This window comes from Pristiophorus japonicus, chromosome 3 (genome assembly GCF_044704955.1).
Source record: "Pristiophorus japonicus isolate sPriJap1 chromosome 3, sPriJap1.hap1, whole genome shotgun sequence".
Lineage (NCBI taxonomy): Eukaryota > Metazoa > Chordata > Chondrichthyes > Pristiophoridae > Pristiophorus > Pristiophorus japonicus.
The window spans coordinates 3,621,527-3,641,921 of record NC_091979.1 but is presented as its reverse complement, the minus strand read 5'-3'; the positions used below and the strand labels follow the sequence as shown (position 1 = coordinate 3,641,921).

Below are 20,395 nucleotides of genomic sequence, written 5' to 3'. Positions count from 1 at the left end.
GAGTGATGAGCAAGCTGCTCCAACAGGACTGTGTCAATATGCCGACACTACGGACCAGAAACGGCAGAACATGCAGTCGGGTAGCAGGGTGGGAGTACGGTGGTAGCATGCAGACAGAGCTTGGCAAGTAGCAGGAACAAACCAGAGAAGGAGTGTGACCTCTGACGCTGGAAGGATGGAGAGAGATTGATGCCATGCCAGATACCCCGGATCCTGGCGTTGTATTCTGCGGGAAAGGAGGAAAGGAGAGAGTCCCATGATGGAGAGCAGAGCACAGACAGAGCAGCAATGGACGCTGAGAGAAGGCAATGAAAGATGGAAGGGAGATGCATTTCAACGGAACAAAACAGGTCTGCATCTGTATACTGACTGGTGTCTCTCAGTCCCTCTTCCTCAGGGAGATATCTGTACACTGACTGGTGTCTCTCAGTCCCTCTTCCTCAGGGAGATATCTGTACACTGACTGGTGTCTCTCAGTCCCTCTTCCTCAGGGAGATATCTGTACACTGACTGGTGTCTCGGTCCCCTCTCCCTCAGGGAGATATCTGTACACTGACGGGTGTCTCTCAGTCCCCTCTCCCTCAGGGAGATATCTGTACACTGACTGGTGTCTCTCAGTCCCCTCTCCCTCAGGGCGATATCTGTACACTGACTGGTGTCTCTCAGTCCCCCTCTCCCTCAGGGAGATATCTGTACACTGACTGGTGTCTCGGTCCCCTCTCCCTCAGGGAGATATCTGTACACTGACGGGTGTCTCTCAGTCCCCTCTCCCTCAGGGAGATATCTGTACACTGACTGGTGTCTCTCAGTCCCTCTCCCTCAGGGCGATATCTGTACACTGACTGGTGTCTCTCACTCCCCTCTCCCTCAGGGAGATATCTGTACACTGACTGGTGTCTCTCAGTCCCCTCTCCCTCAGGGAGATATCTATACACTGACTGGTGTCTCTCAGTCCCCTCTCCCTCAGGGAGATATCTGTACACTGACTGGTGTCTCTCAGTCCCTCTCCCTCAGGGAGATATCTGTACACTGACTGTTGTCTCTCAGTCCCCTCTCTCAGGGAGATATCTGTACACTGACTGGTGTCTCTCAGTCCCCTCTCCCTCAGGGAGATATCTGTACACTGACTGGTGTCTCTCAGTCCCCTCTCCCTCAGGGAGATATCTGTACACTGACTGGTGTCTCTCAGTCCCTCTCCCTCAGGGAGATATCTGTACACTGACTGGTGTCTCTCAGTCCCCTCTCTCAGGGAGATATCTGTACACTGACGGGTGTCTCTCAGTCCCTCTCCCTCAGGGAGATATCTGTACACTGACTGGTGTCTCTCAGTCCCTCTCCCTCAGGGAGATATCTGTACACTGACGGGTGTCTCTCAGTCCCCTCTCCCTCAGGGAGATATCTGTACACTGACTGGTGTCTCTCAGTCCCTCTCCCTCAGGGAGATATCTGTACACTGACGGGTGTCTCTCAGTCCCCTCTCCCTCAGGGAGATATCTGTACACTGACTGGTGTCTCTCAGTCCCTCTCCCTCAGGGAGATATCTGTACACTGACTGGTGTCTCTCAGTCCCTCTCCCTCAGGGAGATATCTGTACACTGACGGGTGTCTCTCAGTCCCCTCTCCCTCAGGGAGATATCTGTACACTGACTGGTGTCTCGGTCCCCTCTCCCTCAGGGAGATATCTGTACACTGACTGGTGTCTCTCAGTCCCTCTCCCTCAGGGAGATATCTGTACACTGACTGGTGTCTCTCAGTCCCTCTCCCTCAGGGCGATATCTGTACACTGACTGGTGTCTCTCAGTCCCTTTCCCTCAGGGAGATATCTGTACACTGACTGGTGTCTCTCATTCCCCTCTCCCTCAGGGAGATATCTGTACACTGACTGGTGTCCCTCACTCCCCTCTCCCTCAGGGCGATATCTGTACACTGACTGCTGTCCCTCACTCCCCTCTCCCTCAGGGCGATATCTGTACACTGACTGGTGTCTCTCAGTCCCCTCTCCCTCAGGGAGATATCTGTACACTGACTGGTGTCTCTCAGTCCCTCTCCCTCAGGGCGATATCTATACACTGACTGGTGTCCCTCACTCCCCTCTCCCTCAGGGCGATATCTGTACACTGACTGGTGTCTCTCAGTCCCCTCTTCCTCAGGGAGATATCTGTACACTGACTGGTGTCTCTCAGTCCCCTCTCCCTCAGGGAGATATCTGTACACTGACTGGTGTCTCTCAGTCCCCTCTCCCTCAGGGAGATATCTGTACACTGACTGGTGTCTCTCAGTCCCCTCTCCCTCAGTGAGATATCTGTACACTGACTGGTGTCTCTCAGTCCCTCTCCCTCAGGGAGATATCTGTACACTGACTGGTGTCTCTCAGTCCCTCTCCCTCAGGGAGATATCTGTACACTGACTGGTGTCTCTCAGTCCCCTCTCTCCCTCAGGGAGATATCTGTACACTGACAGCTCTCTCTCAGTCCCTCTCCCTCGGGAGATATCTGTACACTGACTGGTGTCTCTCAGTCCCCTCTCTCCCTCAGGGAGATATCTGTACACTGACTGGTGTCTCTCAGTCCCTCTCCCTCAGGGAGATATCTGTACACTGACTGGTGTCTCTCAGTCCCTCTCCCTCAGGGAGATATCTGTACACTGACTGCTCTCTCTCAGTCCCTCTCCCTCAGGGAGATATCTGTACACTGACTGGTGTCTCTCAGTCCCTCTCCCTCAGGGAGATATCTGTACACAGACTGGTGTCTCTCAGTCCCTTTCCCTCAGGGAGATATCTGTACACTGACTGGTGTCTCTCAGTCCCTTTCCCTCAGGGAGATATCTGTACACTGACTGGTGTCTCTCAGTCCCCTCTCCCTCAGGGAGATATCTGTACACTGACTGGTGTCTCTCAGTCCCTCTCCCTCAGGGAGATATCTGTACACTGACTGGTGTCTCTCAGTCCCTCTCCCTCAGGGCGATATCTGTACACTGACGGGTGTCTCTCAGTCCCTGTTTCTTGGGTTTTATGTTTTCACACAGCTGGTCGGAAGCAGCAGTGAGCTTGGAAAATAATAGCAAATGGGGAATTGTAAAATAGTGGAATAGGAAAAGAGAGTGCGGAGCGTGGGAAAGGGAGGGGGAGGGCGAGAGGGAGAGGGGGACCAGGGGAGGGTAGAGGGAGAGGGAGGGGAGGGGAGCAGGGGAGGGGGAGGGGAGGGGAGGGGACTGAGTGGAGAGGGGGAGCAGGCGGGAGGGGGAGGGGGAGGGGGATGTGGAGGGGAGGGGAGAGGGAGGGGGTGGGGAGCAGGGGAGGGGAGAGGGAGGGGGTGGGGAGCAGGGTAGGGGAGAGGGAGGGGGAGGGGAGGGAGGGGGAGGGGAGAGTGGAGGAGGGGAGAGGGAGGGGGAGGGGAGCAGGGTAGGGGAGAGGGAGGGGGAGGAGAGGGAGGGGGAGAGGAGAGGGAGGGGTGGGGAGGGAGGGGGAGGGGAGAGGGAGGGGGGAAGGGAGGAGGGAGGGGGAGGGGAGGGGAGAGGGAGAGGGAGGGGAGGGGAGAGGGAGAGGGAGAGGGAGAGGGAGGGGTAGGGGAGAGGGAGGGGGAGGGGGAGGGGGGGAGGGAGGGGGAGGGGAGGGGAGAGGGAGAGGGAGGGGAGGGGAGGAAGGGGGAGGGGAGAGGGAGGGGAGGAGAGAGGGAGAGGGAGGGGAGGAGGGAGGGGGAGGGGAGGGGAGAGGGAGGGGGAGGGGAGGGGGAGGGGAGGGGAGCAGGGTAGGGGAGAGGGAGGGGGAGGGGAGGGGAGGAAGGGGAGGGGAGAGGGAGAGGGAGGGGAGGAAGGGGGAGGGGAGAGGGAGGGGGAGGGGAGGAGGGAGAGGGAGGGGAGGGGAGGGGAGACTGAGTGTAGAGAGGGAGCAAGCGGAAGAGGTGGGGACTTGGATGAAGTTGAGAAATCTGTAGAATCTCCCCGTTGAAAATGGGATTACGCGTGAAGCCAGGGAGTGACACGATTGAGAAGGTCATTCGATCACACAGATGTCGATTGAAGGGCACATTCTCAGCTATTGATGAGTACCCAGTGCCCAACCACCAGCTTCCTGACTAAAATACAAAACCTTTCATTAAAAACTCAAAGGATTTTCTGTGTGGGCCGATGTCCTGCCCTTTCCTCCCAGCCTCCACTCTTGAAGATGTTGTAATATTTCCCTCACACCAGGCTGTCCAGTAAGTTAACAGTGAGCCTGGAGATCAAACGTCACCAGCTGTTCAGCTGCAGAGGCATCGCCTCTGTGTCCAGCGCTGCCCTCACTTATTACACAAGTGCCCGCAGACATTGCACCATCGCCGACATCTGATCATTCTGTGCTGGACTCTCCCCATCATTTCCACTCCATCCACAGTCAACCATATCCCTAAACCCCACCTTTCCATCGTATCCCCAAACCCACCTACCCATCCACTCCCCATATCCCAGGAGGGTGCCATTTATTGTCTATCCCTGAGAATTCCGTATTGCCCTGAGAAGGCAGCGGTGAGCCTTCTTCTAAGGTTTGTGGGACTAGGCCCTTCCCCCGGGGCCCTGTGGGACCGGGCCCTGCCCCCGGGGCCTGCCCTGTGGGACCGGGCCCTTCCCCTGGGGCCTGTGGGACCGGGCCCTTCCCCCGGGGCCCTGTGGGACTAGGCCCTTCCCCTGGGGCCCTGTGGGACTAGGCCCTTCCCCTGGGGCCCTGTGGGACTGGGCCCTTCCCCCGGGGCCCTGTGGGACCGAGCCCTTCCCCTGGGGCCCTGTGGGCCCGGGCCCTTCCCCCAGGGCCCTGTGGGACCGGGCCCTTCCCCTGGGGCCCTGTGGGACCGGGCCCTCCCACCGGGGCCCTGTGGGACTGGGCCCTCCCCCGGGGGCCTGTGGGACTGAGCCCTTCCCTCGGGGCCCTGTGGGACCGGGCCCTGCCCCCGGGGCCCTGTGGGACCGGGCCCTTCCCCCGGGGCCCTGTGGGACTGAGCCCTTCCCCCGGGGCCCTGTGGGACCGGACCCTTCCCCCGGGGCCCTGTGGGACCGGACCCTTCCCCCGGGGCCCTGTGGGACCGGGCCCTTCCCCCGGGGCCCTGTGGGACTGAGCCCTTCCCCCGGGGACCTGTGGGACTGGGCCCTTCCCCCGGGGCCCTGTGGGACCGGGCCCTTCCCCCGGGGCCCTGTGGGACTGGGCCCTTCCCCCGGTGCCCTGTGGGACTGGGCCCTTCCCCCGGGGCCCTGTGGGACTGAGCCCTTCCCCCGGGGCCCTGTGGGACTGAGCCCTTCCCCCGGGGCCCTGTGGGACCGGGCCCTTCCCTTGGGGCCCTGTGGGACTGAGCCCTTCCCCCGGGGCCCTGTGGGACCGGGCCCTTCCCCCGGGGCCCTGTGGGACCGGGCCCTGCCATCCTTTCTATTTGATAATGAAGTCTGCAGCCACTCCTTACCTGCCACCCGGTGAGCGACCAGTCCCTCCAAGTTATAATGTTCTTCCTCGGGCATCCTGGCAATCGCGTCAAAGCTGGCAGATTTCACAGGAATTTGCGATGGGTGTGGCACAGGGTAGGCCGCAGCGTACGGGATGCACAGTGGCATCGGGGACGAGGTACTGCTGCCGAGACCGGGGCCAGGGCCTGGGCTGTAGCTTCTGGATGGGCTGATGGCCGACTGTTGCTGTTGGCCAGCATGGCCGTACACGGGGTAGAACACTCCCCCGGGGCTGTGCTGCTCCTGTGGGGCTGAGTCAGCCGGAGGACTATGGTCCGCGTTTCTCGGCGCTTGGCCCGGCGAGGCCTGCTGTACCTGCTCAGTCGTGTGCGCCAAGGGTTGGCTCGGGGCATACAGGTTGGTGGCCGCGACGGTGTGAGAGGTCGCGGCGGAGTCTGGCGACCTTCGCACGGCCCCCTGTTGACCTGCGGAGCTGAGGTGCAGTGGCAGCGGCCTTTCCTCGCGTGGCCTGCCGGTCTGCATGCTGACCGAGTTGCTCTGAGGCTTGTGTGCCTGGGAGAAGGACGGGTCCAAGTCAAGCATCAGGATGCTGAGGGCTTCGATGGACTGCTCGATCTCCTGCTGCGAGGCCATCCTTGGGAACTCTGGGATGACGTGGCTCTTGAGCAGCGGCTCGGAGGCGCTGTGCTGGGGGCTCTGTGTTCTCAGAGGGCTGCCCGGCCCCTCCAGCGTCCCGTTGGCCTGCGGGTAGGACGGGCACCAGCTCCCCTGCTGCTGCCAGGTGCTCAGGCCTCTCTGCACGGCCTCTCTGCTGCTGGTGCTGCGCGCAGGGGTCTGAGGCAGATTGGTCAGCAGCTCGCGCCTGGCGGTGTCGGGTGCACTGAACGACTGAGACCTGCACATCCCGCCGGGGCCAATGGGACAGGACTGCTGGACCACAGCGGTTTGAGGCTGCTGGGCCCAGCTGGGCATGGTGTAGGTCACGTGCTGAGGAGTGGATATGACGGGCAGCAGGTGATCTCCTGGAGCCTGATGTTGGGCCGCCTGGCTCAGGCTGCTACTCCTGGGGATGCTCCTGGTGTAACCGAATCCCGCCAGCTCCGAGCCGCAGTAACCATCCCTCTGGAGTTTACTGATCCCGTTGTAACTGGCCGGCCCATTGGACACAAGGTGGGCCTGGAGCGCCTGAGGAGTCTCGTGGTAGGCCACCTCGCCCAGCGCCGCAGGGAAGGTGCCTTCGAAGGAGGACAGCGTGCCCACGCTGTCGACGCTGTTCAGGTCCTGGTTCGGCAAGTCGTCGTCCAGGATGTCGGTCTCGCGCTCGGCGCCATTGGGCGGCCCGCCTCCGTTGACGTGGACCTGGGCGGGAACCAGCACGTGGCGCGCTCCCGCCGAGACCGCCAGGGCGCTCGCCCTGTTGTGCATCGGCGCCTCGCTGTCCAGGCCGAAGCCACTGAGCAGTCGGTCCAGCTCGCGCCGCTCCTCCGGCGTGATGCTCTGGTTGGCGGGCGGCGGCTGCTCGTCGGTCTTGTCGGTCTTGGTGGAGGCGGTGGAGTTACCCGAGTCGCTGCTCACCGACAGGGTGTGCTCGACGTGGTTGGGCACCCCGGGCAAGGCAATGCCGTTGGCAGTGACCGGGTTGGCTGTCCCATCGGTGGAATTCTTCTTCTTCACTTTAGCGTACAAACTCCCGTCCAGCGGACCCTGGGTGTGCACCACATCTGCAAGAGACGGAAAGACAATAACCGTTAAACAGCAAGGTGACAATGGCCAGATCATCTGCTGCACTGATTGAGGGATAAATATTAGCCAGGACACCGGGGAGAACTGCCCTGCTCTTCTTCGAAATAGTGCATGGGATCTTAACATCTCATCCAAAAGGCGGCAGTTCAGAGAAGGTTCACTCGGTTGATTCCGGGGATGAGGGGGTTGATTTATGAGGAAAGGTTGAGGAGGTTGGGCCTCTACTCATTGGAATTCAGAAGAATGAGAGGCGATTGTATCGAAACGTATAAGATTATGAGGGGGCTTGACAAGGTGGATGCAGAGAGGATGTTTCCACTGATGGGGGAGACTAGAACTAGGGGGCATAATCTTAGAATAAGGGGCCGCCCATTTAAAACTGAGATGAGGAGAAATTTCTTCTCTCAGAGGGTTGTAAATCTGTGGAATTTGCTGCCTCAGAGAGCTGTGGAGGCTGGGACATTGAATATATTTAAGACAAAGATAGACAGTTTCTTAACCGATAAGGGAATAAAGGGTTATGGGGAGCGGGCGGGGAAATGGAGCTGAGTCCATGATCGGATCAACCATGATCGTATTAAATGGCGGAGCAGGCTCGAGGCCGACTCCTGCTCCTATTTCTAATGTTCTTATGTAAGGCACCCCCGACAGTGCGGCACTCCCTCAGTACTGCCCCTCCGACCGTGCAGCACTCCCTCAGTACTGCCCCTCCGACAGTGCAGCGCTCCCTCAGTACTGCCCCTCCGACCGTGCAGCACTCCCTCAGTACTGCCCCTCCGACAGTGCAGCACTCCCTCAGTACTGACCCTCCGACCGTGCAGCACTCCCTCAGTACTGCCCCTCCGACAGTGCAGCACTCCCTCAGTACTGCCCCTCCGACAGTGCAGCACTCCCTCAGTACTGACCCTCCGACCGTGCAGCACTCCCTCAGTACTGCCCCTCCGACAGTGCAGCACTCCCTCAGTACTGCCCCTCCGACAGTGCAGCACTCCCTCAGTACTGCCCCTCCGACAGTGCGGCACTCCCTCAGTACTGACCCTCCAACAGTGCGGCACTCCCTCAGTACTGACCCTCCAACAGTGCGGCACTCCCTCAGTACTGACCCTCTGACAATGCGGCACTCCCTCAGTACTGACCCTCCAACAGTGCGGCACTCCCTCAGTACTGCCCCTCCAACAGTGCGGCACTCTCTCAGTACTGACCCTCCAACAGTGCGGCACTCTCTCAGTACTGACCCTCCAACAGTGCGGCACTCCCTCAGTACTGACCCTCTGACAATGCGGCACTCCCTCAGTACTGACCCTCCGACAGTGCGGCGCTCCCTCAGTACTGACCCTCCGACAGTGCGGCGCTCCCTCAGTACTGACCCTCTGACAGTGCGGCACTCCCTCAGTACTGCCCCTTCGACAGTGCGGCGCTCCCTCAGTACTGACCCTCCGACAGTGCAGCGCTCCCTCAGTACTGACCCTCTGACAGTGCGGCACTCCCTCAGTACTGACCCTCTGACAGTGCGGCACTCCCTCAGTACTGCCCCTCCGACAGTGCGGCACTCCCTCAGTACTGCCCCTCCGACAGTGCGGCACTCCCTCAGTACTGACCCTCTGACAGTGCGGCACTCCCTCAGTACTGCCCCTCCGCCAGTAAGGCACTCCCTCAGTACTGCCCCTCCGACAGTGCGGCACTCTCTCAGTATCGCCCCTCTAACAGTGCGGCACTCTCTCAGTATCGCATCTCTAACAGTGCGGCACTCTCTCAGTATCGCCCCTCTAACAGTGCGGCACTCTCTCAGTATCGCCCCTCTAACAGTGCGGCACTCTCTCAGTACTGCCCCTCCGACAGTACGGCACTCCCTCAGTACTGCCTCTCCGACAGTACGGCACTCCCTCAGTACTGCCTCTCCGACAGAGTGTCAACTGGATTACAGGCTCAAGTCTCTGGAGTGGGACTTGAACCATGACCATGTTACTCAGAGGATGGCTGGGTCGTATTTTCTAAAGGGGCCAAAAGACAGAGAGATGATATCAGGGATATTTAGACAGAATGGTCCAGAATTTTCTGAACCAATAACGGTGTGTGAATGAGGCTTGCCCAGCAACTTGTGGTGATGAAGAGTTGCCCTGTGAATTGCAGGTCACCACAAGTTTCTCCATGATTTGCACCGCTCCAACATTATTTCCAGAAAAACGGCGTCTCAATCTTAAGCGCCCCGTGAGCTTCACCATGTTGCTGCATTTGCTCATTAAATTCGCCACAGAACATTAAATCTAGTCATTAACGGCTTAAGTGCCCCTTGTAACGACGGGATAATTGTTAATGACTGCCAATCAAACTCGCGCTCAGAAAGTGAACAATTAAAGCGTGGAGTCTCCTTCCTTCAGGTAGTGAATTGTTTTAGAAGATTTTAAAAACATCAACTTTAACTCAAAAATCTTATTTTTCCTTTGTCTCTCTTTTCTCTCTCTCTCAATCCAATTTTTCTTTCCCTCTATATTTCTCTTTCCGCACCTGATATGATTCTGACTGTCCCGATTTCTCCCTCAGTCCTCCCTCTGTTCATTCCTCAGTCCTTAAATCTCTTTGGCTGAGGAGATAGAGTGTTGGTCCTGTCGTTCACTGAGATCCCAGACGCCCCCGATCCCCATTATCAGCTCATGCTTCCAGTTATGCTTCAAAACATTTTGAGCTGAAGTGTGCAAGAAGCCTAACCAACGGAGCGCCCTGCAAAATGCCCCGTTGCGGCAAATTCCTGCCCGGTGCGCCCCCTCACCGCGGTATTTAAAGGGTCAATCACTGCGCATAGGCTCGTTTCCAGCCCATTCTCTAGCTGTGTGCAAGCACGCAGTATGGCATCATTTTACGAATGTCTCTCCATCCTGCCCAGAATACAAAAGTAAATTGCGACAAATGCTTTTCCACCTACAAAACGCACGACGGAGACCAACGCAAACGTGTGTTAGTGTGAATGCCTTACCGCACCCTGTCTCCGGCCAAAATAAAACATTCCAAACTCTTCGATACTCTCAAATCCGAAGAAAAGCGCTACTCCAAGACAGCGACAGCCGGAGCTGGTTGGCGGGGTGCAGTGTGTGTCACAGGATCCCAAACCCTACCTCTGGTACATCCACCTTGACATCACAGTTTTCCGATCCGTATAAAAGCAGGAAGGAGAGAAATGGAACCAAGAATCCACAATGGACAGAGCGAGAGAGAGAGAGAGAGAGAGAGAGAGAGAGAGAGAGACAGAGAGAAGCTGAAGGAGACTGGAGGAAGAGAGTGAGAATGCCGTTCCCACAGTGGATATGTGTGAGTGGGAAGTGTATGTCTGATGACTATGTCTGTTAAGCACAGCCTCCACCTGGTATACACTTATCATCCCCCAGCTATGTGCTCGGGAGTGACATCAGCTCCTGGAGACTGAGCACTCCACCAGTGTGAAAGAAACACAACAGGCTGAGGAGAACTCTCCACATACCACAGCCATGGAAAGGTCCCAACAAACAGCAGACTCCGATTTTCCAGCTGTCGCTTCCACAGGAAAAGCAACACTGGATTTTTTTTTTAAGTTAAACGATTTTTTTTAAAGACAGTAGTCATGATTCAGAGTTCTGGAATTTTATCGAAGGAAATAAGAGCAGGAACAGTGAAAACAGAACGTCCCAGGTTCGATATCAACACCAAACACATGCAACTGGTCACACCAAGAGCAGCCGGGTTGGGGGGGGTGGGGGTGTCCCACAGTGGGGACACAAGTTACTGCGAAGACAGGATAGAGAAAGAAGAGCCAGAGAATCATAGTCCAGCCATGGGACACTTCCTCAACCAGAGCGAAATCAAGTCTGAAATAAATGACTTCATGACATTGGTGGGATTGGGGGATATGGGGAGAAGGTGGGTAGGTGGGGTTGGGGGATATGGGGAGAAGGTGGGTAGGTGGGGTTGGGGGATATGGGGAGAAGGTGGGTTGGTGGGGTTGGGGGATATGGGGAGAGGGTGGGTAGGTGGGGTTGGGGGATATGGGGAGAAGGTGGGTAGGTGGGGTTGGGGGATACAGGGAGAAGGTGGGTTGGGGGATATGGGGAGAAGGTGGGTGGGTGGGGTTGGGGGATACAGGGAGAAGGTGGGTTGGGGGATATGGGGAGAAGGTGGGTGGGTGGGGTTGGGGGATACGGGGAGAAGGTGGGTTGGGGGATATGGGAGAAGGTGGGTAGATGGGGTTGGGGGATATGGGGAGAAGGTGGGTAGGTGGGGTTGGGGGATACAGGGAGAAGGTGGGTTGGGGGATATGGGGAGAAGGTGGGTGGGTGGGGTTGGGGGATACAGGGAGAAGGTGGGTTGGGGGATATGGGGAGAAGGTGGGTGGGTGGGGTTGGGGGATACGGGGAGAAGGTGGGTTGGGGATATGGGAGAAGGTGGGTAGATGGGGTTGGGGGATATGGGGAGAAGGTGGGTAGGTGGGGTTGGGGGATATGGGGAGAAGGTGGGTGGGTGGGGTTGGGGGATACGGGGAGAAGGTGGGTTGGGGGATATGGGAGAAGGTGGGTAGATGGGGTTGGGGGATATGGGGAGAAGGTGGGTAAATGGGGTTGGGGGATATGGGGAGAAGGTGGGTAGATGGGGTTGAGGGATATGGGGAGAAGGTGGGTAGGTGGGGTTGGGGATATGGGGAGAAGGTGGGTAGGTGGGGTTGGGGGATACAGGGAGAAGGTGGGTTGGGGGATATGGGGAGAAGGTAGGTAGGTGGGGTTGGGGGATATGGGGAGAAGGTGGGTAGGTGGGGTTGGGGGATATGGGGAGAAGGTGGGTAGATGGGGTTGGGGGATATGGAGAGAGGGTGGGTAGGTGGGGTTGGGGGATATGGGGAGAAGGTGGGTAGGTGGGGTTGGGGGATATGGGAAGAAGGTGGGTAGGTGGGGTTGGGGGATATGGGGAGAAGGTGGGTAGGTGGGGTTGGGGGATATGGGGAGAAGGTGGGTAAATGGGGTTGGGGGATATGGGGAGAAGGTGGGTAGGTGGGGTTGGGGGATATGGGGAGAAGGTGGGTAGGTGGGGTTGGGGGATATGGGGAGAAGGTGGGTAGGTGGGGTTGGGGGATATGGGGAGAAGGTGGGTAGGTGGGGTTGGGGGATATGGGGAGAAGGTGGGTAGGTGGGGTTGGGGGATATGGGGAGAAGGTGGGTAGGTGGGGTTGGGGGATATGGGAGAAGGTGGGTGGAGCTAATGTCAAAAAAGGATGGCTGATTGGGCAAAAAATGTGATGAGGCTGGAGAAGAGGCAGAGAGCTGTGGATGTGCGATGGGCCTGGGAAGGTGGAAGGCAGAGCAGGCAGCACATTACTGATGTGTACAGCCCAGCATTGGGAGAGCTGCTGAATGAGTGGCTGAACTCTCAGCAGGGCCTCATGCTCAGGTAAGGCGAGCTCTATTTAAACACTGTCTGCTCCTCTTAAAGGGGAGGTGCATTCTGCATCTCATTGAAACATTGAAACATAGAAACATAGAAAATAGGTGCAGGAGTAGGCCATTCGGCCCTTCTAGCCTGCACCACCATTCAATGAGTTCATGGCTGAACATGCAACTTCAGTACCCCATTCCTGCTTTCTCGCCATACCCCTTGATCCCCCTAGTAGTAAGGACTACATCTAACTCCTTTTTGAATATATTTAGTGAATTGGCCTCAACAACTTTCTGTGGTAGAGAATTCCACAGGTTCACCCCTCTCTGGGCGAAGAAGTTTCTCCTCATCTCGGTCCTAAATGGCTTACCCCTTATCCTTAGACTGTGACCTCTGGTTCTGGAATTCCTCAACATTGGGAACATTCTTCCTACATCGAATCTGTCTAAACCCATCAGAATTTTAAACGTTTCTATGAGGTCCCCTCTCATTCTTCTGAGCTCCAGTGAATACAAGCCCAGTTGATCCAGTCTTTCTTGATATGTCAGTCCCGCCATCCCGGGAATCAGTCTGGTGAACCTTCGCTGCACTCCCTCAATAGCAAGAATGTCCTTCCTCAAGTTAGGAGACCAAAACTGTCCACAATACTCCAGGTGTGGCCTCACCAAGGCCCTGTACAACTGTTGTCAGTTGAACTGGTTGTCATGACAGTTATAGCTCAACAGAGCAGAGAATGGGTACCTAGGTTCTTCAACGCAGCACTGGAGGCCTTAGTGTTATTTCTATCTCTTGTCCCTTCTCTCTCTGTCCCTGTATCACATCTCTGTCTCTTCGTTGAAAGTGGGCATGCAGGTGCAACAGGCGGTGAAGAAGGCAAATGGTATGTTTGCCTTCATAGCTAGGGGTTTTGAGTATAGGAGCAGGGAGGTCTTACTGCAGTTGTACAGGGCCTTGGTGAGGCCTCACCTGGAATATTGTGTTCACCTGAGGAAGGAGGTTCTTGCTATTGAGGGAGCGCAGTAAAGGTTCACCAGAGTTATTCCCGGGATGGCGGGACTGACATGTAAGGAGAGACTGAATTGACTGGGCCTTTATTCACTGGAGTTTAGAAGGATGAGAGGGGATCTCTTAGAAACATATAAAGTTCTACCGGGACTGGACAGGTTAGATGCGGGAAGAATGTTCCCAATGTTGGGGAAGTCCAGAACCAGGGGTCACAGTCTAAGGATAAGGGGTAAGCCATTTAGGACTGAGATGAAGAGAAACTTCTTCACTCAGAGAGTTGTTAACCTGTGGAATTCCCTACCGCAGAGATGCCAGACGGCTAAAGGGATCAAGGGGTATGGAGAGAAAGCAGGAAAGGGGTACTGAGGTGAATGATCAGCCATGATCTGATTGAATGGTGGTGCAGGCTCGAAGGGCCGAATGGCCTACTCCTGCACCTATTTTCTATGTTTCTACCTATGTCCCTGTATCACATCTCTGCCTCTTTCTATATCCCTCTCGCTCTCCCTTTCGAAATCCCTCTCTCTATCTCTGTATCACTTTCTCTGTCTCTTTCCCAGTCGGTTTCTCGCCATCTTTCTCTCCCCGGTCTTACCGTGTGTCTGTTTCTCTGTCCCTCTATCGATCTTTCTCTCCCCGGTCTTACCGTGTGTCTGTCTGTCTCTCTGTCCCTCTATCAATCTTTCTCTACCTTTAGCTCTGTCTGTTTCTCTGTTCAAACCTCACTCACTCGGTCCCCGTCTTGCTCTCTCTAAATCTAACTATCGCTGTCCCTCTCTCTGTCCACCTGTCACTCTCTGCCCCAGTCTCTCTCTCCCACTGTCACAGTCAACAAGTATTTGCAGAGTGCCTTTAACGTAGTGAAATGTCCCAAGGTGCTTCACAGGAGTAGTGTGAGATAAAATATTTGACAACAAGCCAAGTATAGAGAAATTAGCGCAGGTGACCAAAAGCTTGGTCAAAGAGATGGGTTTTAAGCAGCGTCTTACAGGAGGAGAGAGAGGTAGAGAGGTGGAGAGGTCTAGGGAGGGAGTTCCAGGCAACAGAAGGCATGGCCACCGATGGTGGAGCGATTATAATCAGGGATGCTCAAGAGGGCAGAATTAGAGGAGCGCAGGCATCTTGGTGTGTTGTGGGGTTGGGGATTACAGAGATAGGGAGGGGGCGAGACCATGGAGGGATTTGAAAACAAGGATGAGAATTTTGAAATCGAGGCGTTCCTTAACCAGGAGCCAATGTAGGTCAGCGAGCACAGTGGGTGATGAGTGAGCGGGACTCGGTGCGAGTTAGGACACGAGGTACAGTGGGTGATGGGTGAATGGGACTTGGTGCGAGTTATGGCATGGGGCAGCGAGCACAGGGGGTGATAGGTGAGCGGGACTCGGTGCGAGTTAGGACACCGGGCAGCGAGTTTTGGATCACCTCTAATTTACGTAGGATAGATTACATAGTCCATCAGGCCCTCTCCCTCTGTCACAGTCTCTCTCCGTTTCTCTCTCTCTCTGGCCCAGGATTACGAAATGAACAGAAGAAGGACTGAGAGGGAAATAGAGTGAATTAGTCTATCTCTGTGCATTGCGTTAGAGAGAGGGGGAAATCAGCCAGGGTTCCAGCTCCTGGTCACTGTCCAGTGACCCCTGGGTTAGAGAGAGGGGGAATTAGCCAGGGTTCCTGCTCCTGATCACTGTCCAGTGACCCCTGGGTTAGAGAGAGGGGAAATCAGCCAGGGTTCCTGCTCCTGATCACTGCCCAGTGACCCCTGGGTTAGAGAGAGGGGAAATCAGCCAGGGTTCCTGCTCCTGATCCCCGCCCAGTGACCCCCGGGTTAGAGAGAGGGGAAATCAGCCAGGATTACTGCTCCTGATCACTGCCCAGTGACCCCTGGGTTAGAGAGAGAAGAAATCAGCCAGGGTTCCTGCTCCTGATCACTGCCCAGTGACCCCTGGGTTAGAGAGAGGGGAAATCAGCCAGGGTTCCTGCTCCTGATCACTGCCCAGTGACCCCTGGGTTAGAGAGAGAGGGGAAATCAGCCAGGATTACTGCTCCTGATCACTGCCCAGTGACCCCTGCGTTAGAGAGAGGGGAAATCAGCCAGGATTACTGCTCCTGATCACTGCCCAGTGACCCCTGGGTTAGAGAGAGAGGGGAAATCAGCCAGGATTACTGCTCCTGATCACTGCCCAGTGACCCCTGCGTTAGAGAGAGGGGAAATCAGCCAGGGTTCCTGCTCCTGATCACTGCCCAGTGACCCCTGCGTTAGAGAGAGGGGAAATCAGCCAGGATTACTGCTCCTGATCACTGCCCAGTGACCCCTGCGTTAGAGAGAGGGGAAATCAGCCAGGGTTCCTGCTCCTGATCACTGCCCTGTAGGAACGTGCTTGCTGTTAATCAGGAGGAGATTGGTTTTGGGCTCTATGATGAAAAATCACAAACAAAGAATAACGAAAGGCCAAAAAGCATAAATACTGCGGAAACTGAATATCTGAAATAATAGTAGCAAGCGCTGGAAACACTTGGCAGGTCAGACACAAACTGTGGGGAGAGGAAGGTCGGGTTAACCTTTCAGGTCCATAACCTTTTGTCAGAACAATGAAAGGTGAATGGTCCTTTTTGGATAAAAAGTGCGGACAGTTGGCCTGCGTTTGGTCGCGCCGATGTGGGCTGACCCGCCACACACTGCCGCCACTCTTACTGTTGGCTTCTCAGTCCCGACTCTCCAGGCAATGCTCACATCCCCTTTCCCCCGCCGCTGACCAAGGGAACCTGCCACATCGGCCAATGTCAGTGGCCTCTGGCTGGGCCTCACCCACCATCTGGACAAGGCGATCGTTTGGGACCCGCTCTGAAAGGAAAAGTGATCGCTCGAATAAAAATACCCGGCCCGTTTTAAGCTGAGGATTGCGTGTCGGTACATTTTTAGACAGGGTTATTAACAGGGTCCGCTTCTCCCAGTAAACACGGCTGTTTTGGTGCGTGGAGTGTAAAAGAAATTCAGGGGTCACACGGGAGCTTTTATTAAAATTTGCGAGCGGGAATTAGCCAATCCCCAGTCAAGATGGTGACCTCACATTGGCCATCCCCTGTTGTAAAATAAGACTTGGCTTGGGTCCGAGCCAAGAGGCTGCAACATTACTGAAATAGAATGGTATTAAATATCACATACTGGAGGCATTACACAAGGGGCTGTTTAAATCTACTACAGATGTCAGACTGGGGCCAAGCCCCAGATCCTCTCTCCCCAGCCTTCCTCTTCAACTTTTCCGCTACAACCGGTTTTTTTTTGGTTTTGTTTAATGTTTTGTTGCAGACTCCGCAGCAACAACTGCCTGCGCACCTTTGCTCAAAGAGCGGAGGGCTCAGTGACAGACAGGGCCAGACTCAGGCTAATCTGCCCCCCCCCATCCCCCGGCTGGGTCTTCATTAAATGCTCACCGTGAGGTCGCCCCCACTCCCATACAGCCAATGGCACTGGGAGCTCACCTCAGGACAAGAAGAATGCGAGTGGGTTGGTCTTAAAGAGCTCCCAGGAAAAGAATTATTAGGAGCAGGAGTCGGCCATTCGGCCCCTCGAGCCCACTCTGCCATTCAATAAGGTCACGGCTGATTTTCAGCCTCAACGCCAATTTTCCCACCTTGATTATCCGAGAGTCCAACAATCTGTCAATCGCAGTCTTGCAAATACTCAACGACTCAGTGTCCACAACCCTCTGGGGTAGAGAATTCCAAAGATTCATAACACTCTGAGTGAAGAAATTCCCCCTCAGATTCTGAAAAGTTAACGGGCTGTAGTCAAATAAAGGTAAAGGGCAGCCTTGGGGGCTATGGTTTTATTCAAGCTCGACAATGGAGAAATATATTTCAAATGTCTATTCCAGACCTTCAAAAGTGTAATATATTGGGTGGAAAATACCAATCTGGAGCAAGAAATGGAGTTGGTGGTGAGTGACGGAGCATGGCAGCGTGCAGGGGGGCCATGAGGTGGGTCAGAGGAGGGACTCCAGGGCCCCTTCTCCTGGGTACAGCAATGCCAGAAATACATATGGCGCAGGAAGTGTCCTCGACTCTAATTGCACCGGCCATCCCCGTGGTACACTATTGCCTCAAGTGTTTTTACAGCAGGAGGCAGACTTTACAATTGGTTCATCATTGAAGCATCTCTCCCTCGTAAACTCGCCTACCCCTACCCTTCCATCTTGGTATCGCCCATAGTTTCTCAACTCCTGTGGTATGTATCTAACCCCGTGCTGTACCTGCCCTGGGAGTGTTTGATGGGACAGTGTAGAGGGAGCTTTACTCTGTATCTAACCCCGTGCTGTACGTGCCCTGGGAGTGTTTGATGGGACAGTGTCGAGGGAGCATTACTCTGTATCTAATCCGTACTGTACGTGCCCTGCGAGTGTTTGTTGGGACAGGGTAGAGGGAACTTTACTCTGTATCTAACACATGCTGTACCTGCCCTGTGTGTGTTTGATGGGACAGTGTAGAGGGAGCTTGACTCTGTATCTAACCCGTGCTGTACCTGCCCTGTGTGTGTTTGATGGGACAGTGTAGAGCGTGCTTTACTCTGTATCTAACCCGTGCTGTACCTGCCCTAGGAATGCTCCGTGGTAAACATTGGGGGCCGGATATAGTAAGGAGTGATAATCCATTACTAAGGAAGACACGAATAACTTCCCAGAAATACTCGGGGACCGAGGATCTAGCGAGAAGGAGGAACTGAGGGAAATCCTTATTAGTCACGAAATTGTGTTCGGGAAATTGATGGGACTGAAGGCTAATAAACCCCCAGGGCCTGATAGTCTGCATCCCAGAATACTTAAGGAAGTGGCCCTAGAAATAGTGGATGCATTGGTGAACATTTTCCAACAGTCTATCGACTCTGGATCAGTTCCTATGGACTGGAGGGTAGCTAATGTAACAACACTTTTTTTAAAAAGGAGGGAGTGAGAAAACGGGTAATTAAAGACCGGTTAACCTGACATCAGTAGTGGGGAAAATGCTGGAATCAATTATTAAAGATGAAATAGCAGCGCATTTGGAAAGCAGTGACAGGATCGGTCCAAGTCAGCATGGATTTATGAAAGGGAAATCATGCTTGACAAATCTTCTAGAATTTTTTGAGAATGTAACTAGTGGAGTGGATCAGGGAGAACCAGTGGATGTGGTGTATTTGGACTTTCAAAAGACTTTTGACAAGGTCCCACACAAGAGATTAGTGTGCAGGATTAAGGCACATGGTATTGGGGGTAATGTATTGACGTGGATAGAGAACTGGTTGGCAGACAGGAAGCAAAGAGTGGGAATAAACGGGTCCTTTTCAGAATGGCAGGCAGTGACTAGTGGGGTACCGCAAGGTTCAGTGCTGGGACCCCAGCTCTTTACAATATATATTAATGATTTAAACGAAGGAATTTTATGTAATATCTCCAAGTTTGCAGATGACACTAAGTTGGGTGGCAGTGTGAGCTGTGAGGAGGATGCTAAGAGGCTGCAGAGTGACTTGGATAGGTTAGGTGAGTGGGCAAATGCATGGCAGATGCAGTATAATGTGGATAAATATGAGGTTATCCACTTTGGTGGCAAAAACAGGAAGGGAGATTATTATCTGAATGGTGACAGATTAGGAAAAGGGGAGGTGCAACGAGACCTGGGTGTCATGGTACATTAGTCATTGAAAGTTGACATGTAGGTACAGCAGGCAGTGAAGAAGACAAATGGCATGTTGGCCTTCATAGCGAGGGGATTTGAGTACAGGGGCAAAGAGGTGTTACTACAGTTGTACAGGGCCTTGGTGAGACCACACCTGGAATATTGTGTACAGTTTTGGTCTCCTAATCTGAGGAAGGACATTCTTGCTATTGAGGGAGTGCAGTGAAGGTTCACCAGACTGATTCCTGGGATGGCAGGACTGACATATGAAGAAAGACTGGATCAACTGGGCTTGTATTCACTGGAGTTTAGAAGAATCAGAGGGGATCTCAGAGAAACGTTTAAAATTCTGACAGATTTGGATAGGTTAGATGCAGGAAAAATGTTCCCGATGTTGGGGAAGTCCAGAACCAGGGGTTACAGTCTAAGGATAAGGGGTAGGCCATTTAGGACCGAGATGAGGAGAAACATCTTCACTCAGAGAGTTGTTAACCTGTGGAATTCCCTGCTGCAGAGAGTTGTTGATGCCAGTTCATTGGATATATTCAAGAGGGAGTTAGATATGGCCCTTACGGCTAAAGGGATCAAGGGGTATGGAGAGAAAGCAGGAAAGGGGTACTGAGGGAATGTTCAGCCATGATCTTGTTGAATGGTGGTGCAGGCTCGAAGGGTCGAATGGCCTACTCCTGCACCTATTTTCTATGTTTCTATGATTGTTGAATCTACAGTTATAGAGCAGGTTGCTATTCATACTGCTCTCTGCCTCTTTGGGGAACCTGGAATGTATCGAGGCATCACTGTGAGATGCTCCGGGTTCAACACGAGCCCCTCAGTGAGTCACTTATCCTGGCCGGCCGGTGCAAGTTTCAAATACATGCTTGCAATGATGTACGGACGTTTTAGCAGGAAAACAGTGTCATTGGACAAAGAGGTGAACTCAACCACACCTTCCTGTGGCCGGCCAGTGAGTCAGCAGCGAGCCACATTGCTCAGTGCAGGAAACATCAATAGGTGTGTACCAGCTTCCAACTCTGCCCTCTGCTTGTTAAGCTCATTAGGAGACCGATATTGTCCTCAGGGCTCGGGTACCACGGGAGTGAATCGTTCCCTTTACCCTGTGTACTGTACATGTACAGGGGGCACTGAGACACACACAGAGTGTACAGTACCAGACGGGAGT

The 20,395-nt window shown here is 54.7% G+C and overlaps 1 protein-coding gene across 9 annotated transcripts in view; it reads right to left on the bottom strand.

Annotated features, from left to right (window-relative positions):
* The window catches only part of LOC139259631 (tensin-1-like), an 875,917-nt gene that overhangs the window by 138,190 nt on the left and 717,332 nt on the right, over positions 1-20,395 (bottom strand). For 8 of the 9 annotated variants that reach the window (XM_070875129.1, XM_070875130.1, XM_070875132.1 and 5 more), the window contains 2 exons: positions 5,427-7,148; positions 143-226 (listed from right to left, as the gene is read on the bottom strand). In XM_070875129.1, the coding sequence (XP_070731230.1) occupies positions 143-226; positions 5,427-7,148 (1,806 nt within the window). The remainder of the gene's footprint in view (positions 1-142; positions 227-5,426; positions 7,149-20,395) is intronic. The other variant, XM_070875131.1, reaches the window with a different exon arrangement.